We start from the raw sequence: 19,177 nt of genomic DNA, 5'->3' as shown, positions 1-19,177 counted from the left end.
TGTGGAAATAATTCATAAAACAATACTGGAGTCCAATAATGGTAGCTTGATCAAAAGAATAATTGAGATTAAAAATAACTTTCTTTCTTTTTTTTCCATACTACCACTGCCATACCTTTCTTCAGGCAACATTGCTGCCTGGCACTGACACAGGAAGAGAAAGTTTGGTGGGATGAGGGCAAAGGAGCACATAATGTCACTATGGCAGTTAGGAGGTACCTAATACACTCAATGACAGCAGCAGTACAAAGATGACCTACCAGCTACAGCAGCTGGTCCACAGCCCATGTGGTCTGGCCTGCCTCAGGAAAGGTGCTATCAAATTAGACTTCATCTGGCCAAAGTCTGTGGGACAAAGAACAATTTGTATAGGAAGTAATGATATTTAAAATCCCAATGGTTGGACTTCTGCCAAAAAGCATACTGGGAGCTTTGGGAGCTTGTAAAGAGATATTTCCCCTTGCAAGGGAATTGCCCTACACATGTACTCTTTTTCCACTTTGACTTTTTTTTGAGAGAGATGCTATTAATCTTGCAAAAAGGCAGCAAAACCCAGTAAGCCTATAGTCAAGACAGTTCTTCCCTCTGAAAACTCAACATAGCGCCTCTCCAGTCTGTTCCTAAGACTGTACTGCACCTGCCTTTCCAATACAGTTTGTTCTTGTGCCCTCCCACCCCCTGGTTATTTTCAGCTGGAAACCCTTAGCCTAAAATCAGATTGCATCCTCTATTCAAAGAAGATCTGAAGAGAGACCCAATACAAATATTTAAACACTTAATCCCAGGAGTTTCAAAACCAAGGATTTGGCATCCATATGACATATATAGCACAGAGCAGTATGTAAGTGACTTAGAATGACAACCCAAAAATTTGATACCCTGCTGCCTAGACAATAAAAAATCCCAAGGATACTGACATGTCTGAAATGCATCCTGTCCAGAAATGCTGCATGTAATGCCAGACAACAGTAAGGCATTCCTGTCCACTCCTGATCCACAGTCATGAATTCTTGCTTGAGAGTAGACTGGATCCAGATTTATTGCTTTCCTTCTAGACTGCAATGGAACGGTTTCTGCATAACTGCCCAGAAGTTAACACACTGCTAAGGGAAGGACTGCCTCGGGTTTAAAATTCATCTTCAAGCTCAAATCCATGTTTTCTAGAGAATTTCCTAATTGCCACATTATCTGTAGGCAGTAAATAAGGTACCAGAAAGAATTACAACACATCTTAAAAGGAAGAAGAGAGGGAATTAGGAATTTATGAACCAGTCAGCCAACTGCAATTCTCAGAAAAATGCTGCAATAAATAACCAAACAAGTTGAAGGTCTTTAAGGGATAGCCTAAGAGATTATCTGTAAGGAATCCTTTGCATTAAGCCAATTAATCTCCTTCTAAACCAGGCAATAGACCTTGTGGACAGGAGGGAAGCAGAAATGATCCTATGTATTAACTTGTAAAATTTTTTTTATACTTCCATGAGACTTTATTTCAAGCAATCAAAGTAAAATATCTTGATGAAACTAAAGTAAGACAGGTACAAAAGCACCTGGGAAACTATTTTAACTATTTTTTACAAGAAAATTTAAAATTAATAGTTCATTGTCCAAAGGGAGGGATGACTGAGTATAAGACCACAGAATTTTTCCTTACATCTAGTACTACTCAATAATGTGCAACCAGTAAATTAGATTATCAAATAAAAGAGTAATTTATTACAGTTGTATTTTATATTAGGTTTGGAGAGTATATAAGCAGATTGAATGACAGAATTAGAATTTGGATGCTTGAACAAACTGGAGAAAAAATCAATGCAAGAAAAAAAAAGAAAACAAGTTCAAAGTATTATTCTGTTTAGGGTTTACCAAAAGTACAACTGCAAGATGACTAGGCAGAAGGTCTTTAAAAAATAATCTGGGAGTCATTGTGGTTCATAAACCAAGGTGAATCAACAGTGTCTTACTATTGTCAAAAAGTAAGCCATACTAGGATACGTAAACAACAGTGTTGCAGACAATGCAATATGAAGTAGCGTTTCTACTCTCACAGGCATGGACAGATGCTTAAACGGAGTACTGCATCCTGTTTCAGGTGTCTAACTTCAAGAAAGGACTTGGACCAACTAAAGCAGGATAAGGGGCAAATATGTACTCTGGAGCAAAGTGACTGAAGGCACTGAAGGCTTAATTTCAGAAGAAACCTAGGTCTATAGAACTCCAGCAACAGTTTAGGCAGACAGTCCATGAGTTGCTCTATAAAACTACTGAAGCTGTGTCTGAAGTGCTGCGAAGTAATAGGTTCCTTCCATTGTCCTCCTCCTGAGTAAGAAAACCCAAACTGAAAAGATTTGCTTTTGGGGGGTCAAGTCACCCATATCCAAGGCTGCAAGGCAATTATTGCTACTGGATTTCATCTTTTTTTTCTCCACATACAGCGTCTGGCTTGCTTACTTAATAACCCCACTATTAGCAATGTCAAGTCAGCACAAAATGCGCAGAACACAGGGCTGAAGCAGCCATCTCAGACCTGGAAACAGTAAATGCAAGTGAAAACAGATTTGGCAAAAAAAAATAGTGTAGTAAGTCTAAAATGAAATGTAAACTGGGGAAAAAATAATTTGCTATTTAAAATATTTAACTATATTTGGAAATACATTTTAAAAGATCAGGTTTAGCCCTTATAAGTTATGGGTATATTAACTGAAAACCAAGGCACTCACAGAGCAAGTCTGCATTTTTAACCAGATGACTAGCTACTGAAACATCACTTATTACAGGTATCAAAATGTGTGGGAAATGGTGCTTTCTAAGGTCTGTATTTCCCGTTAAAAGGCATGACAAATGTAAACTCTTTGTTCAAAATCATACTTGAAATCTTTTATTTCAACATCATGTATGGTTGAAACAGTATTTTTAAATTAATGTTTAAAGACTGAGCTATTGCACCTTTTAGATAAGCAGCAGAAGACAAGGATTCCATTTGACTGAATCCCTCCATTGGAAGGCAGTAACCAGAATCCAAATTCCTTTATCTGTGTCACATCAACCAAAGTTAGGTCCATAGTTCAGGTCAAGTATATTCACAGCACAAAGCTTCATTAACCCTACAGTCTAGGGATTTGTCCCTTCTAAATTGACATTAATCTCATTGCCAGCCTTTTAGCATCCAGCCTTGTATTACGCTGAATTGCTTAAAATATGTTTAAAATACACTATACCTCCTTGCTCTTTTAAATCCAGCAATAAGAAATAAATCAATAGTTGTCAATGCACTATCCCAGAATGTTTGAGCCTTCTGTTTAAACCATTATCCAGAAACAGTCAGACCTAACTTAAAACCTGTTTCTTTAATCACTGGTCTATCCTGGACCACTGATGATATTGTTCCACTATGGATTAGTGAGTCAGAGACCAAAAGAGTAACAATGTAGACAACTAATGGGTATGACACTCACGTTTTCACAAAGGTTTTTACATCTTGTTAGAGAGTAGAAGAGTAACAGGAGAGATTGAGATGCCTTAATCACTCGCTATATACTGAAGACACAGCACAGTCTGAGGATTAAGGAGTCTTCTGAGAGATGCAGGCTCAGATCCCAGAAGATGGAAAAGAGGATTAAAATTAAGGTCTTGTAGTCCTTAACAAGTGCCCTGACCCTGCAATATTAGGCCAATACTGCAACATAGTTGTATTTGGAAACCACGTGAGGCCCTTCATTGATTTTGCTCTCCTTAAAAATGCATACACCTTTTCAGGTCAAATGAACCTTGTAATGCTGTAAAAGTGAAATTATGATGTGTCCTGTTCCTTATGGTTTCAAAGTGTTTTAAAGGTAAGGATAACAAAGAACTAAACCAGATGTCTAAGAGGTTGTAGTATCTCAAATATTGGAGCACAGTCAGGACAAATTAGAAAAGCATCTGTTAGAAGTGACATGCACCGATACATAACTCTTTGGGACAGGAAAATGGATTGGGTGACTTCCTGAGGTTCTTAGCTAGCTCTGTTTTTCTCTGATCTCCTGTCCTTCAGAAGGGATCAGTCTGGTTTTCATCTTAGCAAAAGCAGAAATTTCTCTCCCAGGCTTAAAGATTACAAGTTCATTTGAAATAGATTCAACTGTGAAATTTGAAATATGAGCACATGTTCTTAGGGCTCACAAGTACCCTACCTGTCATTTTAACCCAATATTTTAAATACAGTGTCATTGTTTAAATTCAGGATGATGAGTTAAGAGAATGTATTGAAACCTTGCAGAAGGTAGAAAATCGTGTCCTGTGCAACAGTAGATGCATTGTGTCAACTGACTGAATATATTTATCAATAGTCATATTTGATTGTGCTGTAATTCTATTGTTTTTCACAAGCTAAGTAGATTAAGGTCTAGGTGATACGTAGCACAACTCAAAGTAAAACATCAGGCAGAGTATGGGAACAGATACTGATGACTCAGATGTGCTTTCCTCTGACTCAGAACTAAGACAGACACCTAGTATGGCTTTAGATATTGATGGGGTAATTTTTTCAGATGAGTGATAAGCTAAAGCCATTGATAAGGGGAGTCCACGTCACTCTAGACTGGCAAGACTTGGAGTATCACTTTTGGCATGACATCCAACCCCACATAAATTCTACAGCTTCCACAGAACACAAAGGTCATTTATTTTCTTCCTATCACAAGCTGTTGGGGAGACTTATAATGCAAAGAAATAGCTTCACTTCAGTACAGTTATTGTTTGCTTATCACTGTATTAAATGCTATAGGATGGTAAGCATTAGATGCATTCAGGGTATTACAATGTAATTTTATAATTTTACTTTTAGGTTGTGGTTTGTTTGGGGATTTTTGCTTGAAATATTACTTACTATTACGGTTAAAAGGGACAATTCTTTTTAATATTTATAGCCACTAATTTAAAATACTACACACAGTTTGACTCACTGAATGTGTACACTTCAGCATGAATAAATACTAACAGAAAGCTAACAAGTACTACAAATAGGACTATAATTAAACAGATGTGGAAATATTTATTATCAGAAGCTGTGTGTTGTTGAATAGTCTTACATTATTGCCAATCCTATGATTTCACCAATCTAAAAAATTAGCCATTTGAATACTAAGGAGTCACATGGGATGGAGGGAGACATGCTGTGGCGGAAGGACAGCTAAGACGATGAGGAGGGGGAATTGCTCTTTATGTGAAAGAGCAGCTGGAGTGCATGGAGCTCTGCCTGGGGATGGGTAAGGAGCCGAACGAGAGTTCAGGGACTGAGCATCTCCCTTATGAGGACAGGCTGAGAGAACTGGGACTGTCAAGCCTGGAGAAGAGAAGGCTCAGTGGGATCTCATCAATGTATATAAATACCTGAACAGAGGGTGTAAAGAAAATGGAGTCAGGCTCTTTTCAGTGGTGCCCATTGACGGAACCAGAGGCAATGGCACAAACCAAAATACAGGAGGTGCCACCTGAACATCAGGAAACACTGCTTTACTGTGAGGGTGACTGAGCACTGAGAGCTTGGAGAGTTTCCATCCTTGGAGATATTTAAAAGCCAGCTGGACATGGATCTAGGCAACTGGTTCTAGGTAACCCTGCTTGAGCAAGATGACCTCCAGAGGTCCGTTCTAACCTTAACCACTCTGTGAGTCTGTTATAAACTATGGGGGAGTTTATACAGCTCATGGGGGACAGGATTCATGTTACCTCACATGACCGGTTTGAAATACAGGTACTTACTCTAATTGTTCATTCTTTCTCTACAGTCAAGAGAAATACTGCTGAAAAACAACTTACCCTGTCTTAAACACTTATTTCAGAACAGGATCAATTACCCTCTAGAAGGGGTTCTCTTTCTCTATGAATTATAGAGGAAGCCTAAACCGCTAACTCATATTTGACACCTAACTCATGGTGGCAAAAGTGGCGTGGCATGTATCCTACTACAGTTTCTAAATGAGTTTCTAAATGCAGCCCAAAGTTAGGTGACTGTTTTTCCACTTGGAGGGAAATGATTCTGATTTAGCTTGAGTTAAATGTCTGAATTTGTGTGAATACCAATGTATAAATTTGCTGTGTTACAACTCAGTCCTCTGATTAGTGTCTTCTCCATTTATAATTTTGTTTCCTGTTTTACACAGTATCTTATCTAATGCAACACCAGATTAATGAAATTTCTTGCAAGTCACTTTATTAAAGCAATGACAATTACTTTGAAGACAACATTTTATACCATTTTTGCCATATAACAACAGGGCAGAAGACAGAACACAAAGTGTACAAACAGGTAGGCAGGAATGGACAGCTCAGGCCAGGGAAACTTGATAAAGACAGTATAGGAGAAGTATAGAGCATAAGGGAGAGGAAAACCTAAGACTAAATACAAAATTGTATTCCTGAGCATTCAGCAGAGGGAAATAATAAATTTTTTACCTCTACTTCTGAGGTTGAAAACTGTAACCCTTGAAGAACATTCTAAAGAATATTAAGGTAGCCTGGTACACAGGATACTGGACTGAGATTACAGGAATAAAGAAAAAATAAATACATAGTCTTGTGGCAAATAAGATGAAGAAAACCATATTGTTACTATTAATTGATCCCTGTAATGTCAGCAGAGAAAAAGCAGAAGGAAGGGTTGTCAAACCCAGGTAAGTGAAAATCCTGAAAAATAAAAGAAATTGTACTCAGCAAGTAAAGAAAGCAGTATACAAAAGTATTTAAGATATATGTATAACTGTAGCAATGAAAAATGCACACTGCTTTAGTTTCTAAAGAATGAATGGATTTGAGCGAGGCAAGTGTGTGAACACGAAGATTATTGGTAGGAACTTTTTTTTTTATGTTCATGACTATGATGGATAAGGAGATAAATGAAAACATTAGTTTCAAGCAGTATGATGCTGACGGTGCTGCACAGGCTGAAATGTATTTACGAATTGACTGGAGTAGCCATGTACTTTGCTGATCGTTTTCTTCACCTGCAGGCTGCACTGATACCTCTTCCTTTTTCTTAACTAATCAGCATTTTTAGTAAGTTTTCTTAGAAGCCATAATACGCTTTTAAAATGTTTTACTTTTTAAAAACATTAGTTTCATGGTTATGTTCAAGAACTTTTACCCCCATATTTGCCTATTTTCTTCCTTTGTTTTGATTGCAGCCTGACTAAAGAAAGTCAGCCTCGTCCCCCAAGAGCTGGCCGAGTTATTTAATTCCTCTCCTCTACATTTGTTGTCTGCTGTATCTCCCAGTGAGCTGTGCTGACTCCTACTGATTCCATTCTTAGTCTCCTAGTTCTTCTCATGTTTTGAACAGGAATCTCTAACATCTAATTAAGGGTGTGAATCCCTTTACGTTGGAACTATTTAAAGCTGGGCATACCCAAGTGACTATTGCCTTGAAAATATATGTTCTGAGATGACTTAGATGCTTTTGAAAAATAACCTTTTTTCCTAAAACTAAAGGCCAACTTCCAAAAGCAAAACTTACCTCCTGCTCAGCTCTTAATCAGAGATGAAATTGTATTTCTTTGTTTCCAAAATTACTTTCGTATGTGGGAATGTGCCCCAATAAAGCAAAGTAAAACCTGAATAAAGGCTTCAGGCTATTTTCTGAAAGACTAAAGTGGGGTATCATTCTTTCCTAAAAACAGATAGTGAAAGTACATAAAAATGGAAAATAGCACAGTAAAAAAGCCCCAAAATATGAACAGTGGAAAAGTATTTATGGCCAGCTGTATTCACAATGGTACCTTCAAAAAAGGTACCATGATTCCTGCATTACCTTTCACTGCATTTCAGTCAAATCAGAGATTGGTAGCTTTTATCTTGTACAAACAGTGCCCAGTTCTGAGAGCTTCTTTTCAAGTCCAGACTTACCGAATAACTAACAGGTTGAGAGGCCTCAGAAAATGCATGCCTCACACAGCTGCCTCGTGAGCCCGATTACACAGGCAGCAGAGGTTGTCAGGCTTTTATCTGCATCCACTGAGCAGCATAACACACTTGCTTTCAGGGGTTCACTCCGAAGTTTGTAACATTAATCCTCAGGAACAGCGTCTGCAGAGTTCTGATATCCCATGCCCAGACTTTTGAAAATGTCTCCAGACTGTTTCTTACTTGCTTACAAATGATTAAATAAAATTAAATCTTGAAAGGTGTCTTGATGCATAGAAGTTTTGGAATTTTGAATGTTTTCTACAAAGGAATTTATTTTAAAACTGGAATTTCAAATAAAATTACAAACTACATGAAACATGTCAATAAATTTTAGAATCTGGTTTCTTTAAAAAGCATACTTTGTGCAGTGAAAATATGAGTCTGTTTCTAAGCTTCTTTAGTTATTCTAAAACACTGCAGAAAAAAAATTTATTGTTTTACATTTGTCTTGTCTGTATCCTAAGAATTTTCTTCTACTAACTAGGAGGACTTTGCATTAAGTTTCTTTTGGCATATTGAAATCTTTTGAGTCTGCAAGAAATATTGGCTCTACATCTGCCATTGCAAATATTGTTAAGACTTTCTGAATTACTTGTTGTGACCTATTCAGCAAGACTTAGCGTTAGCTCCACAGCTTTCTCCTCAGTTTCCCTCCATTCCAAAGGGCAGCTTCAAGGACATGAGTTTCACTGTGTATGATTATCTACAGTGGGTATGTCTACAAAAGAGATATTTTCACATCTGTGCAGCCAACCTTAAACCAAACTACCTCCAATTATCTACAATTCCCTAAACTAAGTATATTCTGAATACTCACTGGTGCGCTTGCGTATTCCAGGGGTTATGATGGTATACCCCAGTTTACCTAGTGCTCTTCTGAGTGGTGTGTCTCTAGGAAATAAGCGAACAGATTACTTTTCCTTTATGGCTTTAAGGACATTAGTTATTTTAGCTTGCCACCATACACATGCAGGGTACTTCCAGCCGTTATAGCTCTTACTATTTGCCACTGGCATATCAGACACATTAAACATGCTGCCCCCTATTCTAAGTGTTTATGTTATGATGGCGACATCCATGTGTTGCTTCATGCATTTTGGACAACACTGGAATGCAAGCTGATGCTGAAAATCAAAGAAAAGACTACCATAGTATTTTCATGACAAACTGGACGGCCATGGAAGCTGCTGCAATTGTTACTCTATCCCCAAGTATACGGTAGTATTTCAGGCAGGAATTGTGCAACTGTACAATGAGAATATTTAAACACAGATAGGGAATAGTTGCAGTGGCTCCAGAATTTTGCATCTAAACAGATGAAGAAACAAATGTGTCACACTCTTCTTGGTGTGGAGATGCTAACTCATTATTAGAAAAAGTTAACCCGAGGGGCATCAGAAACACGTTGAATAGCTAGTTTCAGAAAACAAGATTATTGCCGAGATGCATATGTCTACAGCTTGCACTGCTGAGAACACATACCACCACTATCAGCTGCAACAATATTACACTCCCTGGTTTTAGACTTGATGGCAGGTTCAGAACTACTAATTTGAAAAATGTAAAAGGGTGGTGGTGCATGGCACCCTTTTATATATACAGTGAAACTCATATTCATGAAGCTGCCCTTTGGAATGGAGGGAAACTGAGGAGAAAGCTGTAGAGCTAACGCTAAGTCTTACTGAATAGGTCATAACAAGTAATTCCGAAATTCTTAACAATATTTGCAATGGCAGAAGAGGATGAAGTAACCCTTCTGTAGCCAGAAGGGGTACAAAGGAGGCCCTTCTGCATAAAGAAACCTGCACAAGCAAACTAAAATGTATTTAGTCATCATATTCTCAATAGGGTACAGGTCCCTATTATTAGTTTGGTAGGTATTATTTTGGCCAACAGTCTTACATGACTGCTGGCTAAAGTAATATTTTGACTGTGCAAGCCCTGGCAAAAGACAATTTAATTACACACATAGCAAAGGCTGGTACAGAGTCATCTGGCAGACTGAAAGCAGAACAGCCTAAGACCTAAAACACCATCTGAACATCAGTGTTGCAAAAAGTGCACGTTTATTGATAGCCTGATACAGTCTACCCACTGCAACACCAGACGGAAGTCCTTTTTTATGACAAAGACTTAGCATACCTTTAATTTGCTGAACCATTTTACTCAAGCAAAAGGCAAAGGAAATTAAGAGATTCAAAATAATCTCGGCACCGCATCATGGAGGCTGGTACTTCTCAGATGCTTCTTGTTTAAAACCAAACAGAAAAGCTGCTATTTTTTTTTCTTCCAAGAAATAAAGTAAATTACTAATCTTTGCCTTGTACTGGCTTACAGCTTCCATCTTGATTTTTCAAATATATATGATTTTCTCAATTTATAATACTAGTTAATCTCTCTGTGTTTGTGAGCTTTTGATCATAAGATTACACATATTTTGGTTTCCAAGTGATTTGTTTTTCCTGTTAAATTGAGTACAGGTGTATCTTTTCTAATACACTGATGATTATAGTACTATACAAAAGAGAAATGTTTACTAAGCAAGGAAGTAACAAAAGGACATGTATGCCTGACAAGAAAATATGATAATATATATTATTTCTAGAACATGTTCTAAATTTCCTTCCTGTATAATAATTTTGTCATTTAATGATATAAGCTTCTATTTGAGCATGGAATAGAACTGCAACAGAGCTCTTGTTACCAGCTTTGGCTTCTATCTTCTATTTTTTAATTCAAATCTCAGAATTAAATCAAAGGCAACATTTTTTAACAGTAATGAAATTCCATCAGTAGATGACAAGACAAGCTTTGAGTTGAGTGGCAGTACAGCCTATCAGTTGACAGAAGAACACAGTGAGTTATACAAGTGGACCTGTAAAGTTTTCCTGTCTTGATAATTTGTTGGTATTTTGCTGCACAAAAAACTCCCAGAAAAAAAATCAATGAACATGCCTCCCTACCAACGGAGGGTAAAAATCAGGAGTAGTGTGGAGAGGATGCTGAACAGGCAATAAGTGGCTGATAGCTGCAGTAATCTGAACAGATTGAGCAGAGATCGCTGTTTAGTTTTGGCTACAGCATTAACAGCGCAAGGCAACAAAATCTGCGGTTAACATTTTAGAGCAAAAACGTAAATGAATTTTCACAGTTATCCAAAAAAACTTTTCAAAAGGGAATAGTTACAAGTCCTTGTAATTGCCGTATGCTATTGTAATTGCAATTAAAATCTCAAAGATATTATTATTAAAGTACCAGTTTAGCAGTCTTCATGGGTAGCATTGAAAGACAGTAACAAAAAAAAATATCAGGATTAGACCGCAGTTTTGTAACAGCAGCTGTATAGCATCTTTACACCACAATTTCCTACATACACAGTCACAGCAAATATGGAAAGTGTTATTAGCGCCAAAGGCTCTGTTTGTTGTCCCTGTTCTCCCTCGAACATATCTTAAGGAAATATTCCCCCAGGCTGTCAGCTCGAACAGCTTGCTGAGATAAACACCGTGATATATCCAGATTGTCAGACCATTGGACTGTTCCAAAAAGAGTGTCTGGAGAAAATCCAACTTAAATGAAATAAAAAAGGCCCAACTTTCCTAATGTATAGGCTTAATTACTTCAATAGAAATAAACAAGTAGATTTGTTGTAAAAGCACATAACCACAGAAACCTTACTTGTGAGCAACATTGTGCAAATTTTTTTTAAATGATTCATCTTTAGGATTACTCCTGTAATACTGAAATACCATCTACTTGGATTATATATTGCCTAAGCACCAATTATGAATGTTAAACCTGCCAAGTGATGATTACAGCATGTGTCCATACAAGATCATGACTTCTTCAGTCATGAAAAATCATTCTTTAGCAGATCTCCAAAGTTTTAACACATATTGGGCATAAAATACATTATAGATACAAATGTTTTATTGAACAGACAGAAACAACATGAGGAATTCACTGAATTTTCCCAATAAACAACTGAAAAAGCATTTCTCAATGTTTGGTTGCATTTGTGAAGCATCAGTAGTAGTTTTCTACTCCCTTTAACAGTCCACAGCCAATGCATCTTATCAGAGTACTACAAAGAAACTGAAATTACCTTCTCTTCTAAGAGCAGTTTTAGGAGATGAAAATGGAAAACAACTTTCATTATCACTAAATCACAAGGACAAGATCCAGCCCAAGATCATGATGCTACACCAGAAACCTTTAGCATACTACACATTGCACATGAAGTGCTCATTTACATTAATTGGTGAAAAGGTCTGTGCTAAATCCTCATAATGAATTCAGAGAATTTTTTATAAATATGCATGACCAAAGAAACCAAACAAATATTAAGAATCCACTGTAAAGCCTCAGTTTTGATAATGTGCTAGAGCAACACACATAAATTTCCAGTAATAATCTTAATACTGTATCACTCTTCAACCACTTCATTCCACTCAAAGCCACAAACACATCAAATACAGCTCCAGCACATCAGCACAGAATTGCCACAGCAGAAAGGTTCCCCTCTCTAGCACAAAGCACAGGTCTGTTTCATGAATCTTCCACTACAACAGCGTTCTTTACGTGCTATATGCCAGCAGGGGAGTGCTCAAATGTACGCTGTGACCGAGCAGGCCCAGGCCATGGAAACAGAACAAGCTTCTTGACTGCACTATTGAGTGAAACTTGAACACAGGGCAGAAACATAGAACCATAGAACCATTTAGGTTGGAAAAGACCTTTAAGTTCATTGAGTTCAATCATAACCCAGCACTGCCAAGTCCATCACTAAACCACATCCCTAAGCACCAACTGCATCTACACATTTTTTAAACACCTCCGGGATGGTGATTCCACCACCTCCCTGGGCAGCCTGTTCCAATGCTTCACCACCCTTTCAGTGAACAAATTTTTCCCAATATCCAATCTAAACCTCCCCTGGTGCAGCTTGAGGCTGTTTCCTCTTTACTTGTCGCTTGTCATCTGGGCAAAGAGACCTTCCCCCCCTGCCTACAGCATCCTTTCAGGTAGTTGGAGAGAGCAATAAGGTCCCCTCTAAGCCTCCTTTCATCCACAACCCAGTTCCCTCAGCCACCCCTCATAAGACCTGTGCTCCAGACCCTTTACCAGCCTTGTGGCCCTTCTCTGGACACGCTACAGCACCTCTACATCCCTCTTGAAGTGAGGGGCCCAAAACTGAACACAGGATTTGAGACGTGGCCTCACCAGTGCTGAGTACAGGGGGACAATCACTTCCCTTGTCCTGCTGGCCACACTGTTTCTGATACCAGCCAGGATGCTATTGGCCTTCTTGGCCACCCCAGCTGGCTCATGTTCAGTCGGCTGTTGGCAGGCATCCCTAGGTCCTTTTCCACCCAGCAGCTTTCCAGCCACTCTTCCCCAAACCTGTAGCATTTCTGGGGCTTGTTATGACCCAAATGCAGGACCTGGCACTTCTCCTTGTTGAACCTCATGCAATTGGCCTCGGCCCATCGGTCCAGATCCCTCTGCAGAGCCTTCCTGATCAACACTCCCCCTTTAACCTGGTGGTGTCTGCAAACTTACTGAGGGTGCACTTGATCCCATTGTCCAGATTGCCAATAAAGATATTAACCAGAACTGGCCCCAGTACTGAGCCCTGGGGAACACCACTTGTGACCTGTCACCAGCTGGATGTAACTCCATTCACCACCGCTCTTCCAGTTTGGCTGTCCAGGCAGCTTTTAACCCAGCATAGAATACACCCGGTCCAAGCCACAAGCAGCCAGGTTCTCCAGGAAAATGCTGTGGGAAACTGTGTCAAAGGCTTTACTGAGGTCCAGGTAGACACCATCCACAGCCTTTCCCTCATCCTTTAGGCAGGTTACTTTGTCATAGGAAATCAGGTTTGTCAAGCAGGACCTGCCTTTCACAAACCCACGCTGGCTGGGCCTGATCTCCCAGTTGTCCTGTTCATGCCACGTGATGGCATTCAGGATGATCTGCTCCATAAACTTCCCTGGCACCAAGGTCAGGCTGACAGACCTGTAGTTTCCCAGATCCTCTTTCCTGCCCTTCTTGTAGATGGGTGTCACATGGTTAACCACTAGTCTTCTGGGACCTCCCTGGTTAGCCAGGATCGTTTATAAATGACAGAGAGTGGCTTGACACACTCTTCTGCCAGCTCCTTCAGTACCCTTAGGTGGATCCTATCCTGCCCTGTAGGCTTGTGCATGCCCAAGTGGAGCAGCAGGTCACTCACCATTCCCTCCTGAACTGTTGGGACTTCTTCTGTTCCTCATCCCCGTCTTCCAGCTCAGGGGGCTGAGTACCCAGAGGGTAACTGGTCTTGCTATTAAAGACTGAGGCAAGGATAGCACTGAGTACCTCGGCCTTTTGCTCATCCTTTGTGGCAACGTTCTCTGCCGCATCCAATAAAGGACAGAGATTCTCCTTGGCCCTCCTTTTGTTTCTAATGTGTTTGTAAAAACATTTTTTATTATCTTTAATGGCAATAGCCAGCCCGAGTTCTTGCTGGGCTTTTGCCTCTCTAGTCTTCTCCCTGAATAACCTCATGGCATCCTTATAGTCCTCCAGTTTCCTGCCCCTTCTTCCAAAGGTGGTAAACTCCCTTTTTTTCCCCTGAGTTCCAGCCAAAGCTCTCTGTTCAGCCAGGCCAGTCTTCTTTCCCTGTCCTGTCTTTTGGCACACGGGGACAGCCCCTCCTGTGCCTTTAAGACTATCTTCTTGAAGAATGTCCAGCCCTCCTGGACCCCCTGACCTTTCAGGGCTGTCTCTCAGGGACTCTGTCAACCAGTCTCCCAAACAGGCCAAAGTCTGCCTATGAACTAACATTAAACAGTCATGAGACTTTTTAAAGGACTGAACAAAACAAAGCAGTTTGAAAACAGATTTTGACTGAAGACATCCATCAAACAATAAAGATGAAAATATGCCAGAGTGGAGAATAAACAAGACCAAGCCACTGAAATGAAGCTGACATAGTAAAATTTGACAAGAGCAAGAAACTAAGTTATTTAGAATTTCATATACACAAAGAAATTATCATCAGTGGAGAAACATAAAGCAGCACTCATTTAAATTGCAACTATTAATGAAATTTACAATTTCCAGGTAAGGCAAAATTTAAGACATTATACATCTCCTTTGCAATATAAATACTATGAGGAGTTTGAACTAGCTAAAAAAAACCCAAATAAACGATCTTCTATTAAAAGCCTCCTTTTCCTATTAAATTCTTACCTCAAGATACAAAACCTGTATTTTGTAGTTTACGACCTCCTTTGCATCACAGAATGAAATTTCACCCAGTGACTCTACTGAAGCCAGTAACTTGTATTTGTCATAACGTGAGTTTGCCAGCCTTTCACCATCCATTCCACCTTACTCTTCGAATTAGGAAACTTTTAGAAGCTTGTATTTTTCCCTTGTGAGATACCACTGATCTACTTTGTGAGTTAAATAGGGAGTCCTTTACATGTTTTACTGTTTCCAGTTTTTGAACACTTTTTGCAGCTTTGCATTCTCACCAAGACATCACTAAGACATGGCTGTGTACAGAAACAATTAACGCTGTCCTGCAGTTTCTTCTGCTCCATCACCCTCTTTACCCAAAACCCAGATCACAGGATCCGAGAAACACCATGGCACTGAACCTAATGTGAAGAGTGAAAGAAGGGCTGAGTAGGAGCAGTAAGTGTAAAGGCAGGAGTAACAGGGCACATGAAAAATGCCACACATAAGCTCCAGACATATGGTTGGTTTTTTAATATCAAAAAATAAGGTAACTTGAGAAGTCTGTGGTCAACAGAACTGCATATGGTATTTCAATAGTATCGATGCTATTTAAAAATAAAAATCCCTCCTCCTTCTCACAATTTCATGCTATATATCTAGGATCACGTAAGGGTCATTTTTACTGTTACTATAACACAGCCCTGGGAGTTCATACTGACTTACTTGTCCATTAGAATCCCTGGACCCTATTTAGAGTAACAGAAACTTTCTGAAAAACTTATAAATCTTGCTTGTGTTCCTGTTTCTAGCTGTATGACTTTGCAAGTGTCTGTACTAAAACACATGTCTGAGTGAAGACAAGTTACTAAACAATCTAGGTTAATTCTGCACAACTGTGTCGACATCATTGTTACATGCTATTCATTAGTCTTTGCACCAGTCACACTTGTCTTTTTCAGTGATCTTTTGATTGCACTCCTTTGATAAAACTGTTTGAAAACATGGACATTTAGTGTGTGTTACGGCATTGCACTTGCCTTAATGCCAACCTCGTAACCTTATCAAGCCATTGAGTCAGCTTTCTTTACAAAAACTATTTCCCTTAGAACTACATTGATTTGCATTAATTATATTATTATCCTTTAATTCTTTTTTGTTTTAATCAGCTTAATCATGTATGAGTTTTCTGTTAGATGAGTCTAACCCGGTCACAGACAACACACTTCACCATTTTGAACATCGGCATGACACGGGCATAAATACAGCCTTCAGAGATTTTACCAAAAAAGCTAAGTCAATATCAGCAAATCAAAGATCTACCCAGCAAACCCTTAAGCGTGTATGGACATGGCATCAATAACTATGTAAAATTCCCTATTCCATTCAAATTTAAAATAGGATTAGCCCACATAAACGCAGTGAAACTATATCCAAACAATACTTAAATTCAGATTCTATTATGTCTCTCCGGTATACAATTGCTTGGATTTTTTACGCGCATGTAGTGATACAGCAGATTCAGAGGAATGTCAGGAACAACTGACTTCTGTCTATAGGGACTTAAGAATTTAAGTGTCTGCAACACACAAGCACATTAAGAATCAGTATTTTTATTTAGTCTTTGAGTAACATTTCTATTAGTTGATACATAAAGATACGTATTTCAAACATAAAAATAATATTTTAAAGTTTAACTTTCATGAATCATAGAGGCAGCACTCTCAAACCAGAACAGATGTACTAACAAGAAATTAAAAAAAACCACTTCAAAGTGATGCATGGACAGCACATTGCTTCCTAATTTTATTAGGATTCCTCTTCTTGGCAAAAATGTCTAAGAAAGCATATGAAGTATGTAGACTTTTATATAAAGAAAGTGAAAAGGAGATTTTTTTTCTCTATTATACTTAAGAGAATAAGGCAACGCCAAGTTATCAGAGATTACAAAATAGCAGGTTTTATAAAACAAAAGACAGTAATTATAAGGTATAACTTATCATTTGGTTTTTTGAAACTTCAGTATTCCTTAAATTGACTGGTTTAATGCACAACTTGCTATTAAAACTTTCCAAATATATTGATAATAGTCAAGCAGGTACGGGCTGGACACTTTGGTTATGCCCACATTTTGTTTTTGACTCATATTGCCTCAAAAATACATTTAATTTTTTTCCTACTATAGCCTCTTATCATAAAAGTTATATTAATCTTCCTAATACCACAACAATGGTGGTGATCACATCTTTGCTTCACAAACTGATTAATATCAGTCTCTTCTCAATTCACCACACATTTCTCTTTACAACTTTTTTTTTTTTTTTTACCTTTAAATTTTTTCAGGGGTCTTGTCTCTTTCTGTTAGTTTCTGTGCCTTCAACCCACCTTGGTTCATCACTTCAGTAGCTGGCACCTTGTAACTATCCACTTGCCTATCTCTCCCATCTTTGACTTTGTCCTATGTTATATGAAATAGCAGACCACGTACTGCAGTCTGCTTCTAACGCTCCAAGTATCTCTTGTCCTCTCACAGTATAAGACACTGGAACTGCACCTTACGTGCCAACTAGTGTGACATAATTAATCACAGCTAGGGGGTCCAGACAGGGACTATCATAATAAAAATCAATATTAAATAGATAAAATGACACAGGCATTCTTTCCTCAAAAAAAAAACCAACACCCAAACAACATGTGGTTTTAGACTACAATATTTCTGAGCTAAATCATTTCTTCTTAGGGTATCTAATTACAAAGAACTGCCAATGACTCTTATTTCCAGTGTAAACTACTGTGCTACAGTACCAAAAGGATGCTGCAGTAGAAAGCAATTTGATCCTAAAATCCTAATCAGTTTAATGTGCAATGAAACAGTAAACAAAAGCTTGCATTGCTGGGAGCAAAAAAGCCCCCAAAAACCAACAGCATGGATTAAAGCAGGTAAAGAGCTGTTTAATCCGTTTCAGAACTCTATCCAGAGCAAATTCCTCAAGCTTTATTGACAAGCGAGAAGCTGTGTTGACTCTCTCCCATGCTGCCCCAGGCAAACCTTCCTAATATTGTAACCATCGGCAAATACACCATATTCCAAGCAGCCATTTACCTTGGGATCATCTTCCTATTTTACAGGATTCTGAGCACATTTTCAGGAAGTTTTAAATGGAGAAGTGGAAACTGCTGCAAGTTCACCAGATGTGTGCCCTGAGTCAGTCAATAAATATATAAGGCAACTGTAAATAAACACAGCCCAGATAAGCTAATTATACTATCTTAGCAGAGACATGGCTCCTGGTCAGAAATTAGCTTATGCGCACCTGAAGCCAGGTGGAGTGCAAGGTAACATAGACATGTTCTGACATGTTCTGAATAACAACTCTAGCGTCAGTTACCATGGAAACCTCCTCTGAACAAAACATGGTTTCTGCAGGTTATAAAAAATTAAAATTTGGACAAAACCACAAAGCAGCCATGCCTTTGTACAAGCAAATACAAACGGCCGAGATTCAGAACTGTTTATTTTTGAGATAAAAAAACAATTTCTGCAGACTCTTGTAATCTGTATAGTTGCAGTGACAACATGTGCAGAAGAAAGGGTTAACCACTTAAACATAACTAGGGCAGTATCAGACTAACTGAAGCTAAAAATAGCCTACTATTTAATAAAGCTAGCGCTGACCCACATTTTAAGGTGTTTTCCAGGTTGACGGTGTCCAGCTGGGGACTGGCTCCCCCGTCTCCATCAGCTGCAGACGGCAGGGATACCGCAGGTGTTTCCCACCGCCGGGTCCCACCTCGGGAAGCCTGCCTTGTAACCCCCGGGCCTGCCTTGTAACCCCGGGCCTGCCTTGCAACCCCCGGGCCTCGGCAGGCAGCGTTCCCTAGGACGGGGGAGCGCGAGCCCGGCAGAGTCCATGTTGTGTCCCACACCGCTTCTGGCCTACTGGGCCGACCTCCCATCTGTAAAACCAGAAATCACGGGTTTTATCTCGACTTATAAGCGCAGAAT

At 39.0% G+C, this 19,177-nt stretch overlaps 1 protein-coding gene across 9 annotated transcripts in view; it reads right to left on the bottom strand.

The window, feature by feature from the left end:
• Nucleotides 1–19,177, bottom strand: part of LOC121089777 — a 67,523-nt gene that overhangs the window by 47,561 nt on the left and 785 nt on the right. For 3 of the 9 annotated variants that reach the window (XR_005828358.1, XR_005828357.1, XR_005828359.1), the window contains exon 2: nt 18,275–19,128. The exons of 2 other annotated variants lie outside the window; for them this stretch is intronic. Coding sequence is in view for 1 of the 7 variants with exons in the window: in XM_040597286.1 (XP_040453220.1) it covers nt 261–288 (28 nt within the window). In the remaining 6 variants the exon portion in view is untranslated. Of the gene's footprint in view, nt 1–260; nt 354–16,768; nt 19,129–19,177 lie in introns of those variants that run through there. 4 more of the 9 variants (XR_005828355.1, XR_005828356.1, XM_040597286.1 and 1 more) reach the window with 3 other exon arrangements.

The sequence above is a fragment of the Falco naumanni genome, chromosome 6, assembly GCF_017639655.2.
Source record: "Falco naumanni isolate bFalNau1 chromosome 6, bFalNau1.pat, whole genome shotgun sequence".
NCBI lineage: Eukaryota > Metazoa > Chordata > Aves > Falconiformes > Falconidae > Falco > Falco naumanni.
Note: the sequence above shows the minus strand (reverse complement) of the source record. Positions and strands in the feature narration are given on the sequence as shown.